The sequence below is a fragment of the Drosophila ananassae genome, chromosome 3R, assembly GCF_017639315.1.
Source record: "Drosophila ananassae strain 14024-0371.13 chromosome 3R, ASM1763931v2, whole genome shotgun sequence".
Taxonomy (NCBI): Eukaryota; Metazoa; Arthropoda; class Insecta; order Diptera; family Drosophilidae; genus Drosophila; species Drosophila ananassae.
In genome coordinates this window covers 12,189,036-12,216,556 of record NC_057930.1, presented here as the reverse complement: position 1 = coordinate 12,216,556, position 27,521 = coordinate 12,189,036, and the positions used below count along the sequence as shown (strand labels likewise).

General features: G+C 42.1%; 1 protein-coding gene across 1 annotated transcript; it reads left to right on the top strand.

Annotated features, from left to right (window-relative positions):
- Positions 1 to 7,800: 7,800 nt before the first annotated feature.
- On the top strand, positions 7,801 to 27,516 carry LOC6503357 (protein expanded). The gene is made up of 6 exons (XM_001965332.4): positions 7,801 to 9,052; positions 16,868 to 17,004; positions 17,066 to 17,211; positions 22,765 to 22,844; positions 22,915 to 26,341; positions 26,405 to 27,516. Exons 2-6 carry the CDS (start codon positions 16,913 to 16,915, stop codon positions 27,013 to 27,015), a joined length of 4,356 nt encoding a protein of 1,451 aa, XP_001965368.1. The 5' UTR covers positions 7,801 to 9,052; positions 16,868 to 16,912; the 3' UTR covers positions 27,016 to 27,516.
- The last annotated feature ends 5 nt before the right edge of the window (positions 27,517 to 27,521 follow it).

Here is a 27,521-nt window from a genome sequence, read left to right as displayed (position 1 = left end):
GTCTACATTAGCATATTTGGCCATTTGTCAGGTGTTCGGGTCAGCAAATCTGGTGATGCGGCGGCATATACTCCTCCTTCTCCTCCTCCTCCTCCCACACCCACTAGATGGTTGCAGATGATCATCTGGTTGCTTCTGGTTGGGAGTGTCCCCAAGCTCTGGCTCTGGCTATTCTGACTCTTCGGGCTGTTTGACTTGAACAAATGATAAGCGCCAAATATTTGTTAATAAATGTTTGAAAATTAAATGAGCGGCCGCCGCAACAACAAGATCTACGTCGTTGAACTCATCGGGCTGGCATCCAAAAGCCAAATATTTATCAGCCTAGAACTGGAGAGGGGGAGAACTGACAGGGTGGGTTGAGGCCACAGTTCTATTTAGCCGGGGATTACAGCTCCCACGGTCTTGGGGGCCAAGATGCTAATCGAAATTTGAATAACACTCGAAAGAGGGCCTCTCTTTCAGTCGAATTCCAGTTGTGCCAAAAAAAACCACAAAAATTATTCAACTTACAGTTCACACAGTCGGAAAAACCATTAATTCCATGAATTATAGATGTGCTTATTGAAAACAACTCTTAAAAAATGCAAATTAATCTCATAAAATGGCATTATCAATTTTTAAGGCCAAGTTATTGTATGTTTTGTTTGATCTTTTTTAATAATTAACAAAATAGTTTAAAAGTTAATATCCTACAAATCCTAGAAACTTTACATTATATTTGTCTGAAAATGAACTTGTATCTGTGTATCTAGACATCTAGGTGTATCTTTATCTGTATCTTGTATTTGCTCGTTTCCGTTTCGAGGAGAGTTTCGTTTTCTTTTCTTGGCATTGAATTCGCTTATCAGCCTTTTGGGCCAAGAATGCGTCAGCATTTGCGAGTACTTGACGGGTTTTTAGTATTTTTTTTTTATTTTTTATTTTTTATCACAGACATGAGCGCAAATTTCCCCTTTCCCTTACCCCAAAACAGTCACTTTTCCTTGTGATTAGTTAATCACCAGCGGATTTGCCTCGTCCGGCGGCAGGTGCCGGGCTTTCAACTTGTTGCCATGTTGCCAGTTGCCATGTTGCTGCCTTCTCCCGGTTGCCACCGATTGCTGGTTTGCTGGTTTGCTGGTTCGCTGTTGCCCCTCCAACCAAATCCCGACCAAAGTGTCAAGATGATCTCGTAACGCGACTCTCAATTAGCCCGGCCACACCTGACAGCTGCAGATTGAGCCGTGAGCTGTCGCGACTCGCGACGGGAAAGGTATTTCGCCGTGGCTCCAGATACCCCTAGACCCCTTCCCATTTTAAGATCTGGATCGGAAAGTGCTTTCAAGTTTCAAGTCACAAAAAATTCTTTAGCTAGAAATTTTAGAGAAATGTTGTTACAAATTAAAAATAAATTCCAGTTGAACACATATTTATAATTATTTAATTTATAAGATTTAGGAAGATCTGGTGGTCTTATATATAATTTATAGACTCTATATAAAGGATATTATTATATTTTATATATTATATTACTTAACCCCTTTATTAGAGTATGGTTTCTTCAGAGGAAGTAGTTAACCCCTTCAGAGTTTCTAATTTTAACTAACAATAGGTTTAATTTTTGGCTCTAAATATTCAAAAAAAAATATATATCTATTATTAATTAATCTTAAATAATAAATAACCTGTTAAATAATTATCTTTAAACCCCTTTTTTTTTAGTCTTTAACTCTATATTGTTTTTTAACTCTCATATCCCATAGTCTGTTATTTTGACAAGTGTTTTTTTTTGTCCCTGTGGTTGTTTCTATTTTTGCCCAAAACTGTGTTACCATAATAATCATTACCCTCCCCCACCCCCCAATCTTAACCCATGGGAACCAAATACTTTACCCGCCAATCCCATTGATGGCTTTAGAATCCTGGAGGAGAAGGAGGAGGGGGCAGACCGCAAGAAGTAAAAATCATCATCATCATCATCGTCTTCTTGGGATGCTGACATGGAGATGCATTTGGTTGGTTGCTTCGGTGGGATGCCATCCGGGCCATCCCTTCGCTCCTCCACCGGAATACCTTTTTTAAAATCGATCCTTGCAGCCCATATAAAAGCTCATTAAAAGCATAAAAAAAAGAGAAGCACAAACCGAGCTGCTACTGTACGGACCTTGGTTGATTTTTTCGATTTTTGCAACGGCCATCCCCCTCTCCACCACTTCCAAGGGGGAAGAAATCTCCAGCAAAGGAAGAAAGGCTGCAGAAAGACCAAAACAGGTAACTCAACATAAACAGGCAAAACAAATGCACTGAGAGAAGGTTAATATTATTTATAAAAAATATAATATTTAATTCGACTATATTTACAATTATTAATAATTGTTTTATTTTTTTTTTTCTGTCTTTAAAGTTTCTAATTTTATTGAAAACTATTATTATATTAATTTTTTGTGAGTGTAAACATCCGTTCGAGTTGCGCACGCGCGACGTTGACGTTGGCGTCCTCTGCCGCCTTGGTGTATGTGTGTGTGTGTGTGTCTTCCTTTTTTTTTTTTTTGGGGCCTTGGGGGCCTTGCAACCTCGTGCCTCGTGTTGCGCTCCTTCTTGCTGCCAAATGGTATTTACAGGGTATCTTGTAAGGGATACATAAAAAGCTAAGATATCTTAAACTTATTTAGTAAAAAATACTTTATTATTTAAAATATATTTTTTTTTCTATAAAATTTAAGTAAAAATATTATACATTTGCCTAAAAAACACCTTAAATTTTGTTTAAATGTTGCTGCCTCTGGTGGTGCTGCTGATGATGATGATGACGATGCTAAAGATTGCAATCACGTTGCGCTCCTCAGCGTACAGAATTTGTATCTGAAAGATACATACATACATCTGCTGCTCCTCTTTGGCTCCCTTCCCTGCTCCCTGAATTTCATTTCACTGGAATTTATTTAGAACACATTGTTGCCTGCTACTGCTGTTGATGTTGCTTCGGGGGTTTAGCAAGGAACAACAGCAGCAACAACAGCAACACAGAGGCAGCAACATGCAACATTCCAAGGCCCAAAAAAGGCAAATCCCAAGCAACAGCAGCCGCAAAATCGATTGGAAGCTTGAAATTTCATTGCAGTTTAGTCCCCCAACTAAAACTAAGAGAGAGATAGATAGAGAGTGGGGAGAAAGAGAAAGAGAGATCCAAGTTCGGTTCGAATAAATTGAATCGAATCGAATGAGATGCCACAGAGTCTCGATGCCGACTGGAAATGGAGTGAAAGTAGGGTAGGCAGATTAGACTCTGCTATGAGATTCGATTGGATCTGACTATAACTTGGGGGGAACCAAAATACACAGAGAGAAATTAGGGAGAGTTAAAAATATATATATAAAAACATCTAAGAAATTCTAAGATCTAATTCTGGAATCTAAGAAAAAGATAAAAATCAAATAAAATTACTTCTAAGTTTAATAAAAAAAAATTACCTTTATTTTCTGAGTAGTGCCTGACATTCCACATTCTCCATAAAAATAAAAATAAAAAAACAAACTCTACACCCCGCCAGTCAAAGGTCAGAGTTGAAGTATTCGAACTCTCGGTCCGAGCCAAGCCAATCAACTGTGGAATGACGCCCATTCAGGTGACCCACCCCCGCTTCCCCTCTCCACCACCCCCTTCTCTTATTTTTTTTTATTTACATTCAGAGACCATAAAAAAAAAGAACAACAACAACAAAAAAAAAAGTAAAGCTTAAATGCCAGCGATCTGAATAGGAAGTAAGTTAGTGTAACAAAAGTAATAAAAATACCTCGACAGAAGGAATGATGATGGGCAGAACACGACTTTGGAGAAAGGGGGTTAGCACAGGGGGTTGCGGAGGGGGCATCTCCATTAACATTATCGTGGCCAGCACAAATATTTTTGGCCATAATAAAAAAAAATACAAAGAACAAAAAAAAAAAAAACAAAGCAAATCGAATCGAATCGAGCAAACGAATTGAAACGGAAACTTTATTGAACGACTCAACGAAGGTTCCGATACTCTTGATCAGTGGATTGGATCGATAAGGTTCTTTCCAGGAAAATTCTTATACAACTTAAGACTTAAGATAAAGCTAAAAAAATAGGAAATAAAAGAATAATTCTAATTCAAGTGCAGGTAGTTCTTAGAAATTGTCAATAAATATCATTACCAAGACACTTTCTTATCAATAAATATAATCAACTAAAATAATTCAATTAATTCTAGTCTTAAAATAGAATTAGTTAATAAATTTGAATATTCTTTGAAAGGTAGAATTCCCCAATTAGTTATATAACCGATTAGAATAGGGAATAACCAAATAACCCAGACTTTAAATAGTTTCGAATAGTTTGAATTCCCCAATTAGTAAAAGGGTAGAAAGTATGCGACAATCAGCGATATCGACGGCCGGGCCGGATCGACATCGACATCGACAGCAGCAATGAAGCGTAACGAAAAACACCCCAACCAATAACAACAACAATAGCTATAGACCCCAACAACCAACAACAATAGCAACAGCCCAACAACAACAATCTCCAACTGGGTATCCGCGTCATATGCCGACTTATTCAATATATATTCCTACCAGGCCTACTCGCCATATCATCATTCGCCAACGACTTTTAACTTTGGCCAAAAAAAAACCAAACAAAAAAATGCCTTTAAAAAAAAAACAATAAAAAAACCTTAAAAAACCATAGGAATTTTGAATAGAAAGAGGATCAATGGCAGCTGCTCCTCCAGCCCAAAAAAAAATCATAAAAAAAAACCTCCAGAATTGCGCGCCAATTCTGGACCCGGAGACTGGAGACTGAAATCGACTTCAAGGAATTGCATAAAAAATTCTTCTTGATTCTTTATTTTTTTTTTTTATATATTTTTTTGCTTTTTTTTTATTTTTGCTCTTTTGTGGTGCGGTCGAAACTTCGGCCTCGACCAGCCAGGCTCCACAACCTATCTCACAGATACAGATACATAATGTGTGTGTGTGTGTGCATACCAACGTTGGCCAAGAACGTAGCGCCCAAAAGGCAGCTTACAGAAACACCAGCAACAACAACCGGTCTTAGAGAACCAGCGATCGGACCAAAGACGAAAGAATAACCAACACCAAGAAAAATAAATATATTATTGTATAAAAATCATAAAAAAAAAACAACGAATGAAAAGCCTTTAAATCCAAGAAGTCGAAGATATTGACACTCTAAATTAAATAATAATAAAGTTTCAAGAGATATAAGGGATTATTAGATAATAAGGGTGTTCTAGTTGGTTTTTACAGCCATGGGTCCTACAAATTTAAGGCTTAGAAAAGTTTTTAAAATATTATACATACTATTATAATACTTTAGAATTATATTATTTGAAAAAATGTCCTGATAACTAAAAAAAATGAATAATTTAGAAGATCTTAGCCCCCGTTTCGTAGCTCTTTTTGCCGTACATTCTATGGCAGCGTTTTAAATTTTTTAGAATAATTAGAAAAATTGAAAGAAAAAACTTAAATTATTAATTATTTATTTTTATTTTTTATTATTAGAATTACAGAATGAGAGGCTTAGAATAAACAGCTATTTTACAGAATATTTACATATACATATATGCCGTACATTCTATGGCAGCGTCTTAAGTTTATTTAGGCCTAGAAAAGTACAGAAAAACTGCTTAAATTATGAATTTTTTATTATTATATTTTATTATTTTTTTACAAAATAAACTTGACAATAAAAACCTTTAATAACACTTTTAATTAAATCTTAAAACTTAAGCAAATACACTCGAAAAAATCGAAGGCCTTGGTCAGAGAGTTCCCATCGGTTCCCCGCCTCTCCTGTTGGCCCGCCCCCTTCGTTTCCCTCTTTCCATCTATCACCTGCTTCTCCCCCACCCCAGCTCTCCCACCCCCCCCATTCACCAACAAGTTATGACCATGGCCAAGACGACCTCTCTTGATTCTCGATTCTCCGGTGCCTGGGTTCTCGACTCTCCGACTTTTGTTAAAGACTCTCTCCTGGCTATTCCCATTGCCTGTTGCCCCAACTCTCCCCCCGCCCCATGGTCGAGAGGTGGGGCGTGTGTATGCCGCATATTTGTAGCAGCAGCTTCTAGGTGGTGGCAGTGGCAGTGGTGGTGGAGTGGTGGGGGGCTTGGGGTGCCCAAGGAGAAAAAGGAGAGAAACAAGGAAAACAAAACCCTCGAAAAAAAAAAATAATTTCAAGCGTGGCTTGGGGAGAGCGAGCGAGGCAAAAAGAATCCAGCAAATCAAGCTCATATTATGCTGAGGAATGCGCCCAAGTGACGATATCGTAGCAGCAGAGGACGCCGGTCGCGGCAGAGGCAGCAGCAGAGACGCTGGCAGAGGTGCTCATACAAATGGCCAGCGGTCTGCCCCTGGGGTTCTTCTCCTTCTCTTTCTCTCCCATCACCCCCCACCCTAAGCCGGGGTCTGCCCCAACCCTTTCACATTTCTTAACTTTATCTTTGGGATACCGTCCAGGGAGTTTATTTTAAGATTGTAAGAAAAAGGCTTAGATACTTTACTAGATGTTCTTTTTTTTTTGAAGGTCTTGAGAGAGGACATTTTTTGTATGTCCTTTGAGGACTTGGAAACTCAATCATAGAACCTACTATCTTATCAGATTCTAATAATTTGAAATATTAAATAAAAAACTACCCTGATCCTTGATTTTCAATTCTAAAATTATATTTTTTATAAAAGATAAGAATAAAAACTATTATATCTCATAACTCTTTTAGGTTTTTAACTTTTTTTTTAATATTTTATTTCTAAGATATCCTTTTAAAAAAGATACATATATGTATCTTATGAATCCTTTCTTGAAGGTTTCCACATTCCAGTGACTCCCCCGCCCCTCCTCCCCCACTATAACCCACTCCATTCGCCTTCATCTTCTCCCGAGATAAGCCATTGGAATTCCACACACACACAGATACACACATATGGGAAAGACACTCACACTGAGACACAGCAGTCAGCTACTGGGATTCTCCTTTGAAGTTTGTTTTTCTTTTATTGCTATTTACATTTTTCGTGGCGCTGTTGTTGTTGTTGCTGATTTTTTTGTAGTATCTGGTGGATGTGTGTGCCTTGGCGAATGTTTTTCTTTTCTTTTTGGTTTATTTATTTTTTTATTTGAGATAGGGGCTGTAGATGTAACTGTAACTGTGTGCGAGAGTTATAATTTTTTTTTGTGTTTTTCTTTTTTTTTTTCTTTTTAGTTTTTTTGTTGTTTTTCTTTAACGTAGCCAAATTCTTTGCAGCCATTCCAACCTGGCCTGAACCCGCTCTCCGGCTCTGTTGCTCTCTCTCTGCCACTATCACGCATTCCAATCTCAAATCTCAGTGGGAGATACACACACTCACACATACACTGGCACCCACTTAAGGCACAAGTGCAGGCTCTCTCTCTCTCATTTTTTGGGGGCTCGTTAAGTTCAGACTTCGTTTAGTTTTGTAATCTCGATTTTAAGTTTTTTCAATAAAAAAAATGGTAAATAAAATATATTTTAATTAGTAATTAATTTTTAAAATTATTAAAATAATAATTTATTTCAAGACCTATTACCAAACTTTTTTACTCTTCTACACCCTTTTATTTCAAGTGTAAAATGAGAGCCAAAAAGAGAGCATTATTATTTGGAGATACTTTTAACGATCGTCGTCAATTGAACGAAATGTTAGTTAACATTGAGAGAGCGAACTTATCGAATGAGCACCTAACAGCCACTGAGCTCGCTGTTAACAGTCTGTTAAGTGACTGCAGATACGGATACAGATAGAGATACAGAAGCTCGGAACGCTCATTTTGTGGTAGAGTCGCGTTTGGGATCCAACTCTGATCCGAGCGGATCCATTCCGATTCCGATTCCGATTTCGAACCGTTGCGCTGCTCCCAAGCTCCCGCTGTTGCTGCTGCAGATACGGATACAGATACAGCTGCAGGGCGCACACACATAGATACTGTAGCTCAGAGTGGAGTTCGGTTTTCACAAACAACAAAAAAAACCAGCGCGTTTCGATTTTGAATTTGGATTCAGATTCAGATTAAGATTCAGATTACAATCTGTTGTTCAGAGTGTTTTTAAAATTAAAAAAATAAAAAATAAATATATATAACGAGTGTTTGCAAAAAGAATGTGGAGTGATTTTTGTTGGTGTGTGTTTCGGTGTGTAGCCAGTGTATGAATGATTTTCGTTATTCGTTCTTCGTTCATGGGGGAAAACGTGTCCCGATACCGCGAAAATAACTGCAACTGACTGCGAATAGCCTTTTCCCAGCCAGAAATCAAGTCCCAGTCGCCTAAAATCCACTAAAAAAAAAAATCAACTCAAAAAAACCAACTCCAAAAAAAAGTTAGCGCTGGTCAAAAAAATACAACAAAAAAAAAAAATAAATACAAAAAAAAAATCGAGCTACCCGCGGATGGCAACAACAACTAGCTACAACAACTGAAGAAAACAACAACGGCAGCAACAACAACAACCCAGCAAACGGCATTCTTTCGCGCAACAACAAACAACCGTAGGCCAACACACGGCGAGAGAGAGCTCAAGAGAGTGTAAGGCAGAGAGATCGAACACACACACACACACTCTATTGTTGGTGTGAGTGAATTTTGATTAAAACGTAGTGTGCTCTCCACCATCCCCACCCCCCCACATTCGGCTCTTCGGCAACAGCGCTGGAATGCGGCCTGTTCGCTGCTGACTGCGCAGTCGCGGCGTGCGTCGTCAAGAGGTCAGACAACAACAACAACAACAAAACCAACCCAGCAGCAGATACAACATCAACAAAAAATAAGATACAAAAAAAAAAATAAAGAAAAAATTACAACCACAGCAAACGAAACGAAATTTTACTGTTAGGCATTTTTCGATAGCCAATCGATAGATTTATTCAAAAAGTGTTTAAAAAAATATTAAAAAAAAAAATATTCAGTGAAAATCAATCGAAGAAAAGTCAATTTTTGTGGATTACGCGAACCAGCAGATACAACACCAACAACAATGCCGATCACTGCAGCGGCTGCCTAAGGTAAGAAGCTGAAAAGGATAAAGCAAGGAGGCTAGAAAGAGGGAGGAGTAGAGGACCCTTATGGGCCCCATTTCCCTGGAATTTTAATGACTCCCCAAAAGGGGCGACTCATAAAGCAAAAAGCAAACAAAACAAATGCCAGCGAATTTCTTATCTCTCGGAACCATAAAATCGCCAACGTCCATGGATTGTTTTTGTTTCTGTTTTTTAAGCCTTTTTACTTTTTTTTTATATTTTTTTCTTTTCTAAAAGTCAAAAATCCAGCATATTGTGCAATTAACCCATTTCTGCCAATAGTATATCAAATATCTGTCAAAATTTATACTCTACCAAGGGATGTAGTTCTATTTTTAATTAAAAAATTAACTTTTTAATTTAAAAAGTTCTAAAATATTATAGTTTTTAGTGAAATTGTAGATCTAGAGTTCTATAAAAATTCCAAAATATCATAATCTTTGAAAATGGAACCTCTATTTCTGTTCTATTATGCCAGAAATAGTATCTCAGTTCCGACAAATGTTTCCCCAAAAGATAGTATTATCTCTAAAATTCTAAAAAAAAACTGTTGCCAGTTCAAGTGAACTTTTCTTATAAAAGAGCTATTATAGTTTAAAATAAAGAGTATTTGGTTGTCATTTAAGATTGTTTTTTTTGGTTTAGTTTCCTTGAATTCTGATCCACTTTTCGGCCTAGAGTTTCAATTTCGCCGGCAGTTCGGTACCCACTCCATTGATTTTTCTAATTCCCAACCGGGTTAGATCGGCGATGGGTTCTAGTTCTAAGTTGGTTAAGTGCCCCGCTTATCGGGCCAGGCCATAATAGAGGGGGCCGGGAGTAGCAGGCATGTGGCTCTTAAACGATCGACAGCGGAACAATTAAGTGGAAATTGAAGACCCCCATCGGGATGGCGGTAATGGGTGGGTGGGTGGTGCGCTCTCTTGTTTGTTCCCGGGAGTACAATTTCAATCTGTAATTGGAACAAAAACAGCAATTGGAATCGAAATCGGAGTAAATAAAAAATAAAGAAAGAAAGAAAGAAATCATGACTGAAAATCAGACATCTCGAATGTAAATCAGCTGCCAGAAGATAAACAAATGAGTGGAAACACACGCTTTTAAAGCGGTTAGCGTTAATCGCTAATCGTTTAAACGATTCTGCCACCAGGCGTTATATGGTTATAATGGGTAACTGTATCTCTACCCAGACGTATCTATATCTCATGCCGTGTGTAGACACAAATGTATCTGTTGTATGTATCTTGTGGTTTTCGATTAAACACTGACATCTCTATATTATCCCCCCCAACCACTTGACCTCAGGCCCTGGGCCAGCTAGGCTGTCTGACTGGATGGCTTTGCATTGAAACTGACAACAGCCGACCAGCAATGATAATAAATACTTAAAATAATAATTTCGTAAACCCAAAAAATTCCTGCACGCAGTCAATATGCGTATGTACACAGACATAAGTGTCTCTATGGCTGTTGTTTTGAACAATTCAAGCAATTAAAATGTTCAACAAATTAAACAAATTTTGAATGACAATCATCGAGTCGAGTCAAGTCGAGGCTGAAGATAGAGATATGCCATGGCTTGGCCTGGCTTCGTTTGCCGGCTTAATGGATCTGGCTAGACTTATGGATGACCTTTAGGCGAATTCTCAAAAAGCCTAAATAAATAAATAATGAGTTGAATGAAGTCTTGAAGGCAATTTTCATTTAAAAAACAAGCAGACAGTGTGGGAAGAGCTAAACAAGATTTAAGAAATAAGGAATAAGAAATACCTTTTTCAAATTAACTTTAAATTGTTTTATTTTGCTCTCTAAAATAGCTTCTTTAGTAGCATTTATTGTTTTTTAAAATTTAAGTTCAACAATGAATCAATAATCTAACATCTAACATCTTAATTTCGCTTTTTTTTTGTACTTTTTGAATACAAAATTATAAAAAATGCCGGCTATAAACTTCAAAATAGACAATTAATAATCGATGTTTGATATTTTGAGAGCTTCATCTCTGCCAAATAGAAACTATTGTATAATAAGTTATGATAACAGGTTTTCAAAAAAGTCTATTGTTTCTTAAAAAAAGTTTAAACAATTCAATTTAACATATTCCGAAAATATTAATATAAAACTTAAGATTAAAGATCTCTATGTTTTAGATGTAGAGCCTAGCTATAAACAGTAGCCTTTAGTCTTTAGTTTCTTTGATATTTTTTGTAACCTTTATAATAGGAATGTGTCTTGCCATCCATGGTTCCAAAATACCCTGCAGCAGGCCCAGTAAAATTTTCTAGGGTATGTTGGCGGGCATAGTTTCGCACGCCTTCGATTTGGCATGCGGCACACGTTGTCTGTGGCTTTTTTTTCCATTTTTATTTTATTTTTTTTTTTTTTGTGGCTGCCTGCTGCTCTCATTGCGGAGGCCATCGCCTCCTCCACCAGCCGCTTCCACCTACCACCTACCACCTCCACCCAGTTAGGTGTGGTGCGATTGTGGTGCAAAGTGGTGTTGTGGTGCGGTAGTTGTGCCAAAGCCAAAGCCAAACCAGCCAACTGTAGCGACAACAACGTGTGTGTTAGCTGTTTTCTTTTTCTTTATTTTGTGTTTCTTGGCCCACTCCGCCCTGTCAGTGGCTCATCATCGTCATAATCATTATTTTTACAGTCATTACCAGAGAGCCACAAGCTCGGGGGACATTTCGCGCATTTTCAAAGACACCAAATTGTTTGGCCATAACTGGCACAACAAGTGGAATTTCGGAATTCGGAATTCGGCATTTGCCGCTGTTTGGTTTTGTTTCTGTCTGTCGCCTCTTCATCGTCGCATTTCTGTTTTCTCCTTTTATTTTTTATTTTTTTTAGAGTTTTTTATTATTATGATTTTTTCTCTTTTTTTTTTTGGCATTTGGCAAGAAAACGACAAGTTATTTGCCGTTTGGATGGCTCATAACCAAGCGGTATCATAAATCCCACACACAGGGGAAAAATTACCAAAAAAATATGATTATTATAATGTCATTTAAATTTTTTATGGATTAGTAAATTATAAATGTATAATTTTTTAAGTATTTTAAAGGTCAATTAAAGATTCATAACTGATGATAAAGTTTTTAAATAAATTTCATAATTTTCAAGCTTCCAAACATATTATTTTAGTTCATTTTTAAAAGATTACTATAGTTATTTAAGTTGAGACCCCCTTAAAAAATATTAAAAACTAACTAAACTAAAAAAAACTAAACTCATTAACTAAAAATCATTAAATTATGGCCTATTTTATGTTTTTTTTTTTCCAATTCATATTTTTTGTAACACCTCTGGTGACATTTTTTCTCTGTGTGCATTTCGGAAATCGACTAAGGTTAAACTCATTTGCGTGACAGCAGCCACACCCCTTTTACGAATTCGGAGCTTCGGAATTTGGACCTCGGAATTCGGAATTGTAAAATGGCACTTGCCAGCGGTTCCCATTCCCGTTCCCGTTCCCAATGACGCGCATCCGCCCTGTTGGCCAAGCCATGCCAGGCCCAGACCCGGCCAGCGTGTGAAAATGCCATCAAACTAAAGCTGCGATCAAAACTAAACTATTTCTGGCCGTCCCATTGACGCCAGTTAGCCAGGTTAACTTGTTGTTGTTTGTCAGAGTTCTCTATTGGTAATTAAAAGGCCCAGGCGCACGTATGTACACTTGGTAGAATTAGCTCCGGTTTTTCAGGCCGGTCCCGGCCCGGCCACTCAGCCAGACCAGTCAGCAACCTCATGAGCGAAATATTCCACGTCAAAAGTTACCGCTCGCCGATCGCAACTCGCCAATTCGATCGCCATTCATTAGTTGGTCTGAGGCTGAGTCTGAGAATCGGAATCCGAGAGCACTCGAAACACTTTCCATAGAATGTGAATCCAGTTTGAGAGCCACTTAACCCGGGACTTACAAGCCTAAGAAGAATGGCAAAGAATCTATTGATTTTTTGTGTGGGTTGTTCAGGGGTTTCTCTTGAAGAGTCTACAAAATGAGGGCTACCTCAAGAGGATTCTGGTTTTTTCGAAACTATTTTTAGAGCTTGAAACTTTAAAAGAATCTGTGATTAGTAAGTTAGTCACATAGAATCATACTACATTATCCCTTGAAAGCTAAAATTATTTATTGTACATCCCACTATTAGTGATCATCTTTAAGAATCTTAGATTGAGATTCCCATAAAGTCTATTGATTCAATTAAATTCGATTCGATTCGTATTCGCATTCCACGCTGCTCGATTTTATGATCGTTTACGTTGCCTTGTTTATTGGACCTCTCCGATCAATGCGCACTCGCACTCGCATTCCGCGCTGAAATCCATATGGATATTTTCAATTTCTGATTCCGTTTCTGATTCGTTCAGCATTTCAATGCGGCCTGCACATGCGGTTGAAGCGTTCTTTTTTATTATTTTTGTTTTTTTTTTATCATAGTCTTGGCTCTAGGTTCCACTTCCAGTGGTCTCCTGCCCCTTTTTGCTGCACCCCGTCGATCAACGAATCGATCGATCGATCGTTCGACTTTGGCGATTGTTGGAACTCGGTTGACAAACACACGCCCCGAATGAGCTCAGTGCATTGGCATGTGCAGTTGGCCAGGGGGAGCAGGAGGCAACAGGGGGTTTAAAGAGGTGCACTGAAAAAATAAAATAAATTTTAAAATAAATTACTTATCTTTAAGGGATGTTTTTTATGTTTAAGGCACTAGACAAGGGCATAGCAAGACTGGAAACTTAAAATAAAATAAATAAAAATTGTAAAAAATATTAGATAATAAATACTATTATTTTCCCCTTAAATTAAGTTAAATCTGCTAACCCCCCTTTTCTTATTTCACTTTCTGCCTTAAACTCTACTTACTTTTCTCAGTGCTTGCCTTTTTGAAATGCTGTCGCAGCACAACGTGGCGTATGCGCAATGTCTCTGTTTCTGTTTTAATTCTCCACCTCGCCACCTCGTTACCCCAGTACCCCCCTTCCCTGCCACTCCCCCCTCCACCCTAGTGTCTGGCATTCGCTTAGCTAGCAGAAAAGTATTTCGCTGCTGGCGCTTGCGCCATTTAATTGAGTTTTAGTCGCGGCAGAGCCCGTGGGATTTTATAGCCCCCACCGCAGCCCCTTTTTTCTTAACAATAATTTCTACGTATTTTATTTCCGTAGACGTCTGCATTCCAAAAAAAAAAAATTAAAAAAAAAAAACTCGCACAGAAACGACCCACTCAGGCACTTGCCCCGCTTTATCATAAACAAAATATTTATTGCCATTTGCTAATTGCTGATTAGCGTGTCTCTTGGGTGCCCCCGCTCAGCTCCACTTCTCTTACTACTTTTTTTTATTATTTCTTTTTTTTTTTTTTTATTATTATTTTTAATTGCCAGGCTATCGCCGCCTGCTATCCCCTCCGTGATGTTTACTTTGATAATTAGCGTCGCCACGGCTTTCTTCGTTTCCCGCTCTCATTAGCCAACGGAATGCGGATAATATGCTATGATTGAAATTGTTAAATGCCTTTAATTTGTTTGCATTTCAAATTAAAAAAAAAATGCTTTCTGCTTCCGTTGACTCATACCCTCCTCTGTCCAACCAGATATGAATTTTAAAATAAAAAACACAAACAAAAATTGAAGAAAAAAAAATCGTGATCGCAGCTGCCAGACATTCAGCAATATATTTTATTTATTTTATTTTCTTTTTGGCATTTGGTATGAATATTGCATAATAACCTGGCATTGTGTGAAATTCCAGCTTGGCTTTCTTTCTTTTCAACATTTTCACCAATTGCAACAAATGAATGAAAACAATTATGCTGCACTGTTTCTGCTTCCGGAGAAACTATACATATTGATTATTTAGATAGTTTCCTTCTTGAAGGCAATCTTGGATGGCTAATAGGCTTCCTTTTATTGTTATCTAAATGGCTAGAAAGCCTCTAGTTATAGCCCCATTTATGGCTTCCTTTTATTGCTCAACTAGGCATATTATTAATTTCAAATTAGACTACCGGGAGTGGAAGTTTATTTATTCATGATGACTTGTTAAGGATACTAATTATAGTTCTTATAGAGTGTGATTTATGAGGTGAATGATTATTTTAATGAGTGTGGAGTGGAATTTACAGTCCCAGTCTCCAATAAAAAAAAGGTTATCATTTAAAAATATATAAATTCCAGAGTAATAAGTCAATCACAGCACATTAGGGCCCTCTGGAATTCCAATTCTCGTTTCGTAATCATCGGTGATCTGGCATTAAGTCTGGCACTGAGCCTGTTCTCCAGATTACCTTAGCCCTGGTCCAAGGTGCTCATGGAAATCGGCTTAGATATAATTGCTTTTCAAAAGCTATTTCTATTTTTTTGAGAGGCTTATAAGATTGGGGAATGGTTGGTGAGGTGGAATAGGAGGAGCAGAGTTTTGTTTTCTATGTTCCCAGATATTCTTTTTTTTTTTTTTTTGGTTTCTAATTTATGTCAAATGCGCGCTTTGATTGATGATCACTTTTGGAGTTCGAAATGAACAGGAAGGGGAGTAGTAGGGGCGAATACCTTGGATCGGACCGATCATATATTTATAAGTCAGGGCGGTTCTGCCAGCCTCTGTCTCTGTATCTGTCTCTATCCCAGTCCCAGTCCCAGTCCCCCTCTACCTCAATCTTTCTTTAGAGCCTCTTGAGTCCGAGTCTCGACTTGACTCTGAATAAATTTATTGGACGTTGAAATTTATTAGACACAGAAAATGCGCCAATATTGAAATTTATGCGTCTCCACCAAGTTGGTAGAAACCATAGTCGCCGCTGCCGGCGCTTTATACAAAAATAAAAATAAAAAAAAAAATAAGAAAAAAAGTTGATTTGATTCGATTTGATTTTAATTTATGCATAAAATACTTTTCTTTCATCACGAGGCCAGTCTCGCTCTCTCTCTTTCTGTCTTTTGGAACTTTCTTTAACTGAATTTTAATAATTTTATGCACAACGCATTGAGGGGGGGGAGGTAGTGTGGGGTGGGGGGGGAATAATATGGGGAAGCGGGAGTTTGGCTGCCACGCACGCACTATGAGGTTTGGAATCTCCAACTCCAACGAGTCGCCTGGCCGCTAATCAAGTTTGTCGCCTAAGTCTTTCGTTATTGATTGGTGAAATTGTTCGTTGGTCGATGGTCGATGTTCGATGTTGGACGGTCCGACAGTCGGCAGCGTTGAGGCCCAAAAGAGGCGGGCGCCATCGTCTGGGGCGGCTCCAGCGGCATCAATTTGGTTGCTTCGGAAAGAATGGTGCCTAACCGATTCGATCTTGGAGGCAGCGCGCCTTATCGCCATTTGATGAGCCAGAAATGCGGTTAGAAATGTGACGCCTGCACTGCGGTGAATTTATTACCGGAATGCGATGAAATTTCAGTTCGGCATTATATGGCCCCATCTTGGGAGCTGGCTGACACTAAAAATTTAGAGCATAGATATCAAAAAACCAATTAAATTTGGTATCAATTACAAGAAGGGTTTAAACTTGGGCACTTTAAGATTTTTGTAGAAAGATTTCCAGAGGGAGCCTCGTGAAAAAATTTGGTTTTTCTGGAAATTTACTTAAATTATAATAGTTTTAAGAGTTATTTTTTACATCCATTTATAATATGGGGGTTCCGATTTTAGAAACTATTGGAGGTTCCTTCTTTCAAAGATTATATTTTTGTGGCAATTCCAAAGTAATTTTAATGAGAAATATTGGCTAGCTGTAAGAGTGATTTTTTTTTTAAAAACTTAAATATATAAACATGTATTTTTTTTATATTTTTTAGCAACGCATTTCGAACGCGCGCGCTGTATACGGAAAATGATGCAGCATGCGAGCATTTTGTACCGTCAGCGCGCCATTGGAAGTATGCGCGTCCTCCGCCGAGCAACTGTCACCAGGCTCGCGATTCCTGGCCCTGAGGTTTGTAAATTGCTTTCTCCAATCACTATCTTGTTACATAATCGATTGTATCGATTTACAGACTTCTGGGGCAGCAGCAGCCGAAAACATTGTACTTCCTAGTCGATGCCAAGAGTCGAGTTCGAGAGGTCTACACGCAGACATGTCTACACTTTGCCACGCAAGGGATGCTGGACACCGAACTCTTTGGTCTGGCTGTGCTCATAGGTGAGTCTACCACTTAAGCTTTCTTCCCAAAAAAAACAAAAAAAAAGAAAATAGCAAAAAAAATGTGTCCGAGTTGCAGAGTAGCCAAATGCCAGCGATAAGGCATGAAAAATACAACTAATAAACATAAACCAGTCTTCTCTAAAAGCTGCTCATCATCATCATCAGCAGCAGCAGCATCAGAAGTAGAAGAGGCATCAGCCTCCATCCGCCATCCGCCAACCGCCATCCGCCATCCTCCATTCTCGATCCACGATCCTCCATTCTGCCAAAACACATAAAAATACCAACACACAAAAAAATGGCACATAAAATGAACAAAAAAGACGAGGGAACGCGTCGCCTGCCTTCATGGCGAACAAACAATTTCAGGAATACACAGAGGGGTCCCAGGAAAACTCTGGTGGAGATGGAGTTTGAGGTTCAGTAAAGAAGGCATGAGGCAATGGGGTAAGATGCAAGGGGCAGGGTAGCAGACACAAGACGCGTGTTCAGTAATTCAGGTAGCCGTCGCGCGTTGCATTAACACAAACGAATCGAACGACAGCCAAGGAGGATGGCTGGAGTTTGAAGTTGGGAGTTTCGAGGATGGAGATGGAGTTGGAGAAGCCTGAACTGAAACTTGCAGAGGAGAATATATATGTATAGAGGAGAATATATAGTGTATGTGTTCTCCAAAGGCCCACAAATACACACAAATATTGGATAGAGGAGGTTCAAACGAGAAAGGAGCAAGAAATTCACTTTTACAACAAAAACGAATTTTAAGTGCCCTTTTTTTAAGTTTTTAATAGAAATAAGGATATTTTTCTAATAAAAAAGAATAGTATTTTTTTTTAGATATTTTTATTTTATATAGATTCCCAAAACCTCATAAGAATCTTTAGTCCTATTCTTTAATAAGAACTTCCAAAAAAGTTGTCTTTCGAATTAATTTTAGCACTATCTTTAAACTAAATATTTAAATATAAAAATCTAATATTTCTTTTTAATTTAAAAAATTTTCAAATAGTCCTTGTTACTCTTTAAAATTTCCTATACGCTGTTAGAGCAATTGCCCAAGAATACAACACGTAAATTTTCGAATCTGGTTGGCATCAATTTCGTGGCAGTCAAGGGAGCAGAGGCACCACAGGAAGGCGGGTGCCGATGGCAGGGGGCAGGGTTGGAGAGTGAGTGTAGGGGGGGAGGGGGAAGTTGCCTCAACATCTTCAGCAAAAGAATTTGGTATGCAGTTTGAAGCTGGAATCGCTGCTGGAGCTTTAAGTTGGAGCCGTGGCATTAACTGAATCTGGGGGACAAGAGAGGTTGGGAAGAGCTGGAGAAGAGCCGGGCTTGGGGCTTGGGTTGGGCATGCCAACGTCCTCGCCTCATACAAGAAGAACAAGCAGAAGAAATAGCAGACGATGCAGAAGAAGAGGCGGAAGAAGAAGCAGTTGAAGAGGCGGAGAAGAAGATTCAGAGGATTCTTCTGTTGGCTCAACTATGAAATTGGCAGTTTGCATTCTGGCTATGTGTGTGTGTTTTGGTTCTTTTTTCTCATTTTTTTTTTGTGTATTTTTTTTTCTGACCAAGGATTCCAGCCAATGTCAGTTGATGTTGCAAGTGTGTGTGTGTCTGTGTTGCATGAGTGGCATGCGGTTGCTTTTGCCTGGTTTCTGGTCTGTCCCCGGTTCTTGGATTCCCGCATTCTCTTGACCAGCATTTCACGCCACATTTTTTTTTGCCAAAATAAAAAAAAAAAGTATTAAAAAAAATTAATCCTTAGAAATTAAAATTATTCCCATATTCAGAAATAGTTCCAAAGTTTTTCTTTAAAAGAAAGCCTTTAAACTTCTTATTTTATTAAAAATTACAAATTTAAAAGTAGACATTGACTTATAAACTAAAATAACCATCTTAAAACTTATTTATTTTTACTTAATAATCTTTGAATATAATTATTTATTAAACGATTCAAAACTATCCTAACATCCTCTGTCTGTTCTGTTTCAAGTTCGTTTCTTGAGTCTTTTGATTTTTGGCTTGACCCTTAAAACCTTAAAAACCAAAGAAAAGGGGCAAAAATAAAGAAAAGATACAAAAAGGCGGCCAAAATGATGTCCCGTCTGAGTTCACTGATGGGACTGAAAATGAATTTCAATTTTATGGCCGGGCAGCGTCAATAAATTTCATCTTTATGCAAATTTCAGAGCCAAGAAGACTGAAAGCAGAAGGCTCCTTGGCCAAAAATGGCCAATCGATGATGCACTTTAAGTGGCACTTTGGCCCGTTGGCAATTTGGCAACATTGTCATCCCGCCAGTGGTCAAGACATGCTCCAGCAACTCCTCCATCTCCAACTCCAACTCCATCTCCATCCGTTTTGGTGTTATTTCGAGGCTGTCGCATTTCTGGCATTCCTTTGCCGCATTCCATGTCGATGTGGAGGAATCAACCTTTTCGATTCCCAGTTCAGCCCCCCACCAACTTGCCACTGCCACTCTGCTGGACTGCCATCTCTGTGATGGCCCCGCCCCCTTTGTAGCTGTAATCTGTAGACCAGCATTTTCTTTTCCATTTAATGTTAATGGCTCATAATCATTATTATATGGCGTTGGTGCTGGTTCGTCTTCAATCTTTGGTCTCCTCGAAGTTGGACACTCGGCCTTGCAACCGTCATCCCCTTGCCCCTGCCCCTGTCCCATGCCCCTTGCTACAGTCGCACCTCCTCCCTTGCCCTCTATTCTTTTCAGCTGCGGATTCTCCTCTTCGGGCTGCGTGCATCTGATAACATCGGAAATTAAAATTCTTTTGGTTTTATGTTTTTTTTTTTCGTCCGTTCGCTTGTTCGTTCGTTTGTTCTCTTTTTCCTTCAGCCTGTTTCGATACAGGCACACACACTTATACGATTAAGGCTGACCGACCTGGTGATACCCTGTAATCAGAGTGTGACCATTTTATTTTAGTTAGTTGGTTTTAGGAAATTGGTCTTTTATTGGGGAAACCTATTTATTTTTTGTATATCTTTGAAGATTATATATTTTTTGCATTATTTTTGAAATTTATTTTAATATCTTTGTTCTAATATTATTTTATTCTAATATCTTCTAATATTATATCAGATATTCTATTAATATATATCAAAAATCAATTAATAATATCTTTAAACATTTGTAAAAAATTTATAAGAAAATTTATATAATATTATGAAAATCTTCAAGTTTCTAGAATGAAAATCTTCAAGCATCAAGTACTCAAGTCTATAACTCTATTGCCTATATCCTAACAAATTCCAGGGTACTGCTTAGTCTTTCTCTTTTTTATAGTTTGTTGATTTTTCTTTTTTTTGTTATTATGGCCACTCAAACTCGAACTGAAACCTTTTGGAAAATAAATCTGAATCTGAAGAATGCCAGGCCATGACATTGGGCGCAGCTGTCTCTGACTCTGTCTTTCTCCAACTCCATCTGTATAGACCCTCCTGCCTTGCCCGGCTTGGCCATGCCCTGCTCTGCCCCACCCCCTCAATTCCTAACCCAACTATGCTCTGGCCCCCGCCCCCCTTTTCGTGGAGATCACCTCCATTTACCTCGACTTCGGGATGGAATTCCTCGGCTTGATGAGCCTTTGCCTGCTCTGCCTCTGGTTTGAGGCTGTAATTTGTGTTGCATGTGTTTCAAATTGAAGATTTATTTTGCTGCCTCTGCTGCCCCCTGTCCATGCCCCTGCCCCAGCCTCATGCCACCCCTACCCATGCCCCCTCGTCCCGTGTGCGTGCGTGTTAATTGTGAGCGCTGAGGAATGCGATGGAAAATATGTTAATTATTAGGTTTCTGCCTCTGGGATCGGGATCGGGATCGGGACCGATGACGTTCGCGGTGGTAGTGGCGGGGGAGAGATGGATGCAATGGAACGCAGCGATTGCGTGAGGATCCATCAGGCCATCAGTATGGCTGGGCTACCTTTTCCAAACTCCAACCCCAACTCTTTTATTTATTTATTTTTTTTTTTTTGGCCTTCACACCTGCTCTTAGAACCTAAAGACAAGAAACAAAAAAGGGAGATGGAGGAGGAGGAGGAGCAGTGGGATTCCATCCTGCATTGAAGAACACATTCCATCCTTGGAGTGAAATTTGAATGCGAAAAGAAATCGCTTTTGAGTTTCAGAGTTTCGGAGTTCGGAGCTGAACGACTTGGGTTTCAGCTGCCTCTTTTTCCTCCAATGCTGCTGCTTGGTTACCTGTCTTTCTACCTGTTTTTTTTTCTACTCTTTCTCTTCAGCGTTTTTTTTTTTCGACGCTGCGTTTTGGGCTTGGTATGCAATACTTGCTCTCGCCCTGACTTTGTCTCGACACTGAGAGAAATATCTTTTTCTGAGAGGTCCTAAATCTTTATTAAAAACATACTAGAAGTTCTGATTGTCTAGACTCTGGACCCTTCAGTCTTAGATCTTTATAGATTTTGAAATAACTTTTCTTCCAGTGTATGTGGACTCCAGTGCCACCACTTGTTGCCACTTCCACTCCAGCTCCAGCTACAGCTCCAGCTCCAGCTCCAACTCCACGACGTCGTCATTGATAGGCACTTATTCGGCCGCCGATGATTATTATGATATTGTTGCTGCTGCTGCTGCTGTTGCTGTTGCTGCTTCATGTTGCTGATGTTGCTGCTGCTGCTGTTGCTGCCCCTCCTCTTGATTATTTTTTTGTTTTTTTCATAATTATTATTTTTCATCTTGCTGCTCTTCATTTCGTATGCAGGAATTCAAATTTTTCGTTCGATGAAGTGTGTGTTGATTTCGTTGTTGTTTTTTTTCCTTCTCGAGCATCTCGACATGCCCTTGGGCCCTTCATCGGTGCCAGTGATGATGGGACGAAATGGGGAGACCGGAGACCGAAGACCGAAGACCGGCACATATCTTTAAAAAACTGGCACTGGTACATCTCCGAACTGGCAACGGGCCACTGACAGCCTGACTCCGACTCTTGGACTCTTGTCGATGTCAATGGGTTGCTTGTTTATTGCCTGACAAACTGACACAAGTCTGAGCTCTGAGCTCAGAGCTCTGATCCGATTTGAGCCTGATTCTACCCTTTTGTGGGGCCCAGGGGCAGCTGGAGCTTGGGGCTGGTGGAGCCGAAGGATGAGGAAACCATCTTCCATTTAGCCGAAAGTTCATTTAAAATTTTGATTAGCGACCTTGGCGGCTGCGCGCCAAAAAAAGAGTTCCCTTTAAAAAAAATCGCAACCGGAAATTCGTCAGAAGATGGAATTCAACCTGACAACCGATATAGAAAGAAACCTGAAAATATAGTTGAGGTTTAAGGGTTTTTATTTAATTTTTTGTTAATGAAAGCTTGTTTATTTTTATTTTTTTAGAGGAAGTTAAAGACGAAAGAAGCTTAAAGATTCCAATTTTAAGACTCTTCTAGAGCAGAAAAGTGTTTGAAACTATAGATAGTATTTGATATTAAATTTTAATATTAAGTTTGCTAAATAGTATATTTATTTTTAGATAATAATACTTTATCATATTATATCTAACTTAATAATTTTTTAATTTCAATTCCAGATGGCGAGTACATGTTCGCAGATCCCGAGAGCAAGCTCTCCAAATACGGCCCGAAGAGCTGGCGATCCTCGCACACCCACGTGAGTTTCAAATCCTTGGACCTAGTCCTTAAAGTCTTAGATCCTCTACTAATTTGTCACTCATTTTTAGGGCCTGGATGCCAATGGACGACCCCTCCTGGAGCTACACTTCCGTGTGCAGTTCTACATCGAGAGTCCGTTCATGCTGAAAGATGAGACGTCCCGCCACAACTACTACCTGCAGCTGCGCCACAACATCCTGCAGCGCGACCTGCCCAAGGAGCAGGCCGAGCAGGCCCTGGTCTTCCTAGCCGGCTTGGCCCTGCAAGCGGATCTGGGCGATGCCCCGCCCGGTGGCAAGGACGATTCGGGCGAAGAGGCTTCATCGTCGGGCGGCGGTGGAGGACTGAGTTCCACCACCACGCTGCCGAAGATCAGTAAGCGTGCCAATGAGAGGATGCTGCGACTCTCCACCTATGTGGCATCCACATCGAAGCGGGATACGACGGCACCACCTCCTCCGACTTTGCCGCCGAACGGAGCCGACTACTTCAGGATCGAGGACTATCTGCCGGGTGGACTGCACACTCCGTGGGCGCGGAGTGCGATGAGGGCGTGTCACCGGGAGCACCTCGGCATGGCCACCTCAATGGCGGAGCTGTTGTACATCCAGCAGGCCTGCAGCCTCCACGAAACCATAAACGCCCACACCTACAGGATGAGGCTGGCCAAGAGCGAACCGGGTTCCGGCAGTGCTTGGTTCGTGGTCTATGCGAAAGGTATCAAGATCCTGGGCGGGGACCCCAGCAGCTCTACTCCCACATCCTCCGCCACCGAACCCACCACATTCCTTTGGCCAAATATCACGAAGCTATCGTTTGAACGGAAAAAGTTCGAGATCCGGAGTGGAGAGAGCAGGATCACCCTCTACGCAGCCTCTGACGAGAAGAACAAGCTCCTGCTGACCCTCTGCAAGGACACTCATCAGTGGAGCATGAAGCTGGCAGCCCGGCTCAAGGAGGTGTCCAAGCGGGAGGAGGAGGAGGCGGCTGAGTCGCAGAGACTCCATGCCAGCTACGCCTGTTCCCGGAGTCTCCTGCTGCCATACAAGTCGAAGAACGAGCAGCGCATCTCCGTCATCTCCAGTACCAGTTCCAATACCACATCTGGGATAGTCAGTGATCGGGTTCACTCGGAGGATGAGCTGGAGATCATGATCAATACTCCACCTGCTCCACTGGCCGCCCCCTCGACGGAGAGCCTGGCGTTGGCCCATCTCCTGGACAGGCCCAGTGTCAGTCGACAGACCTCGAGTGTGGGCCAGATGTCGCTCAAGGATCTGGAGGAGCAACTGGCGGCGTTGAGTGTGAGACCAGCGGAGGTAAATAATGCCAACAGCTCCCTGAGCAACTCGATAATAGTCCCGAGAAGCTCCATCGGCGGAGGAGGAAGTGGCACTGCGTTGGGAGGATCAGGAAATGCCAACGACTCCTCAACAACCACCACAGACTCGCCCAGTTCGCAGCACAACATTGGCTCCCAGTGCTCCTCCACCTGCAGCACTGTGGTGGTCACCTCGCCGGCCAATACAGGTGCTGGTGGATCCACCGCACCCGTGCCCGTGCACTCCACTTCCTCCAGCCTGGAGCTGGGCTTCAGTCACACCGCCCAGAACTCCGCGCTGAGCGAAACGAATCCCGAGGACTTCAGGGAAGAAACTGAAAGTGTGTCGGGAGTATCGGGAGTGTATACCCTGGCCCATGGAGCTCCGCCCACCGAAACCTCCGGGGTGTACACCATGCACAGCAGCGAGCTAACCGGCCAGTCATCGGAGATGGCGGAATCGGAGAAGAGTTCCCACTACGGAATGTTCCAGCCCTCGAAACTGGAGGATAGTCATGTACAGCACCCGGAGAGTGGAGACGGAAGCAGAGAAAAGCAGAGAACCGAGTTCCGACTTCGTTCGGATTCGAATATCAGCACGGGCAGCTCCTTTCGGGGCGATGGCAGTGATCCCACGGACAACAAGCACTCCCTGCTCTCCGCCGATGAGCTGACCAATCTGATAGTGGGTCGCGGCACCTATCCCAGCCGGAAGACGGTGTCGAGCAGCCTCCACTCGGACTGCGACTATGTGACCCTGGAGACGGAGAAGGAGGAGCACCAGGAACTGCCACCAGCACCACCGCCACCGTACACGGCCCGTCACGAGAAGACAGGGTTGTGTGGTCCGCCGATAGCCAAGCCGGTGGTGCCCAAGCCCATTGCTGTGGTGCCTCCGAAGCCAGAGGTCAGTGCTCCTGTTCCGGCACTCCCAGTCCAACCCCCGCCGGCGGTTCCCGCTCTACGACGACGAGATCCTCCACCGTATCCCAGTTCCAGCAAACCAAGGCCCACCTCCCTGATATCCGTGAGCTCGTCGGCCAACCCGGCACCCAGTATCGCCGGATCAATGAGTTCCCTGAAGTCCGAGGAGGTCACGGCCAGGTTTATCACCACCCGACCACAGATTAGTATACTGAAGGCCCACACCAGCCTGATTCCGGACGGAGCCAAGCCCAGCTATGCGGCGCCACACCACTGCTCCTCGGCGGCCTCCTCCAGTGGCTCCGTGTGCAGTCACCAGTTGAGCCAACAGTCCCTGCACAACTCCAACTACGCTGGCGGCTCCCAGGCCTCGTTGCATCACCACCCTCACCACCATGTGCCGCCGGCCCATCACAGGCATTCCGGATCCGCTGCCATCGGCATACCCATAGTTCCTTACGGGCTGCACAAGAGTACGGCTTCGTTGCACCACCAGACCCATCCGTCGTGTGTCCTGTTGCCGGTGATCAAGCCCAGGCAGTTCCTGCCCCCACCACCACCAAGTTTGCCTCGCCAACCACCGCCTCCTCCGCCATCGAATCATCCGCACTTGGCGGGGCACCTATACGGCCGTGAACTGGCCCGGAAGCAGCTGGAGTTGTACCAGCAGCAGCTGTACAGTGATGTGGACTATGTCATCTACCCCATCCAGGATCCGGCAGTCAGCCAACAGGAGTATCTGGACGCCAAGCAGGGTTCCCTACTGGCAGCCATGGCCCAGGCGGCACCACCGCCGCCCCATCACCCGTATCTGGCCATGCAGGTGTCGCCGGCGATATACCGGAGCACGCCTTACCTCCCACTGGCCCTGTCCACGCATTCACGCTACGCCTCCACCCAGAACCTATCGGATACGTATGTCCAGTTGCCAGGACATGCCGCTGGCTACTCTCCCTTATATTCGCCCTCGATGGCCAGTCTCTGCTCCTCGTACGAGCCACCCCCACCGCCGCCCCTTCATCCAGCGGCTCTGGCGGCGGCGGCATCGGCGGCGGCAGCCTCCGGAACAGGACCTTCCGGCTCTTCGTCCTCCTCGATGTTTGCACGATCGCGATCAGACGACAATATTCTGAATTCGCTCGACTCGCTGCCCAAGGGGAGGCGTCTGCCGCCCCCACCACCACCCCCCTACGTCAACAGGCGACTCAAGAAGCCGCCCATGCCGGCGCCCAGTGAAAAACCCCCACCAAGTAAGACATCCTTCTCAAAAAATTGAATTCCCCTACTAATCCTTTATCCTTTTCGCTTTCCAGTTCCCTCGAAGCCGAGTCCTGGCACCACCTGCCTTCTGCCGCCTCGGAAACCGCCCACTCTGAATCCCCACAGCGCCAACTCGCCGCTGATCAAGACCTCCAGTGGCGCCCAGTGGGCGGGAGAGCGTCCCAGGCCGGACATGGGTCTCGGACTGAGCCGCGGAAGCAACAGCATCCTGGCTCAGCTGCAGGCCTCCATGGCCGCCGCCGGATCACAGGCCCAGGCTCATGCCCAGGCCCAGGCCCTGGATATCGCTCTCCTTCGGGAGAAGAGCAAGCACCTGGACCTGCCACTCATCTCGGCGCTCTGCAACGATCGCTCCCTGCTGAAACAGACGATGGTGAACCCGAAGACAGGCCAGGAGATGCCCATGCCACTGGCCAGTTCCAGCTCGGCCTCCCAGCCCGGTCATTCCACCACGAATAGCAGCAATAGTTCGCCTGGCAGTGGCACCCTCAGCAAGTCCCGCAAAGGATCCACCACAGTGAGTCACCGGCATCCGCAGGACAAGCTGCCGCCCCTGCCGGTCCAACAGCTGGCCGAGGCCAATAACTATGTAATGGAACCGGCGGTTATGATGAAGCAGCAACAGCAGCACAAGACCGGTTAAAAAATCGCAAAAAAAAAAAAGAAAAGGAAACAGGAAACGGAAGTGGAAAATGTAAAATGGACGACGGACACTCTTCTCTCTAGTTCGATAGCTGTTCGATGTGCCCCCTAATTGTGTTTTGTGACTCATTTTGTTTGGCGTTCTCGCAAATATTTGCATAGATCGGTTAAAGTTGTAAAGAAAAATAATGATTTCGATCACAGTGTTTTTTCGGAAAGTAAGCAAATAATTCGCTAGTTTTGGAAGGGGGGGACAGGACTCTTTGCAGGACAGCCAGAAAGGACAGGTTTACAAATCAAGAAACAGCTTAGAAAAGAAAAAAAATCACCTCAAGAGAACAACAGCAAACGCATTAAATTAATCAGAACCCAGTCTAGTCACTTAAGGGAATTGGTAACAGGTAAGACACACAGGTGACACAGGAGCCAACCTAGAGAGAACTGATGAGAAGCAGAACGTTTGAAGGACGTTTTCAGGACGTTGCAGGACGAAGAACAAAAACAAAA

Excerpts from the sequence above, each read along its gene's own strand:
- LOC6503357 (XM_001965332.4), top strand. The coding sequence starts at position 16,913 with ATGCGAGCATTTTGTACCGTCAGCGCGCCATTGGAAGTATGCGCGTCC. Across the intron at positions 17,005-17,065 it reads TCGCGATTCCTGGCCCTGAG|ACTTCTGGGGCAGCAGCAGC; the intron begins GTTTGTAAATTG and ends ATCGATTTACAG. Across the intron at positions 26,342-26,404 it reads CAGTGAAAAACCCCCACCAA|TTCCCTCGAAGCCGAGTCCT; the intron begins GTAAGACATCCT and ends TTCGCTTTCCAG.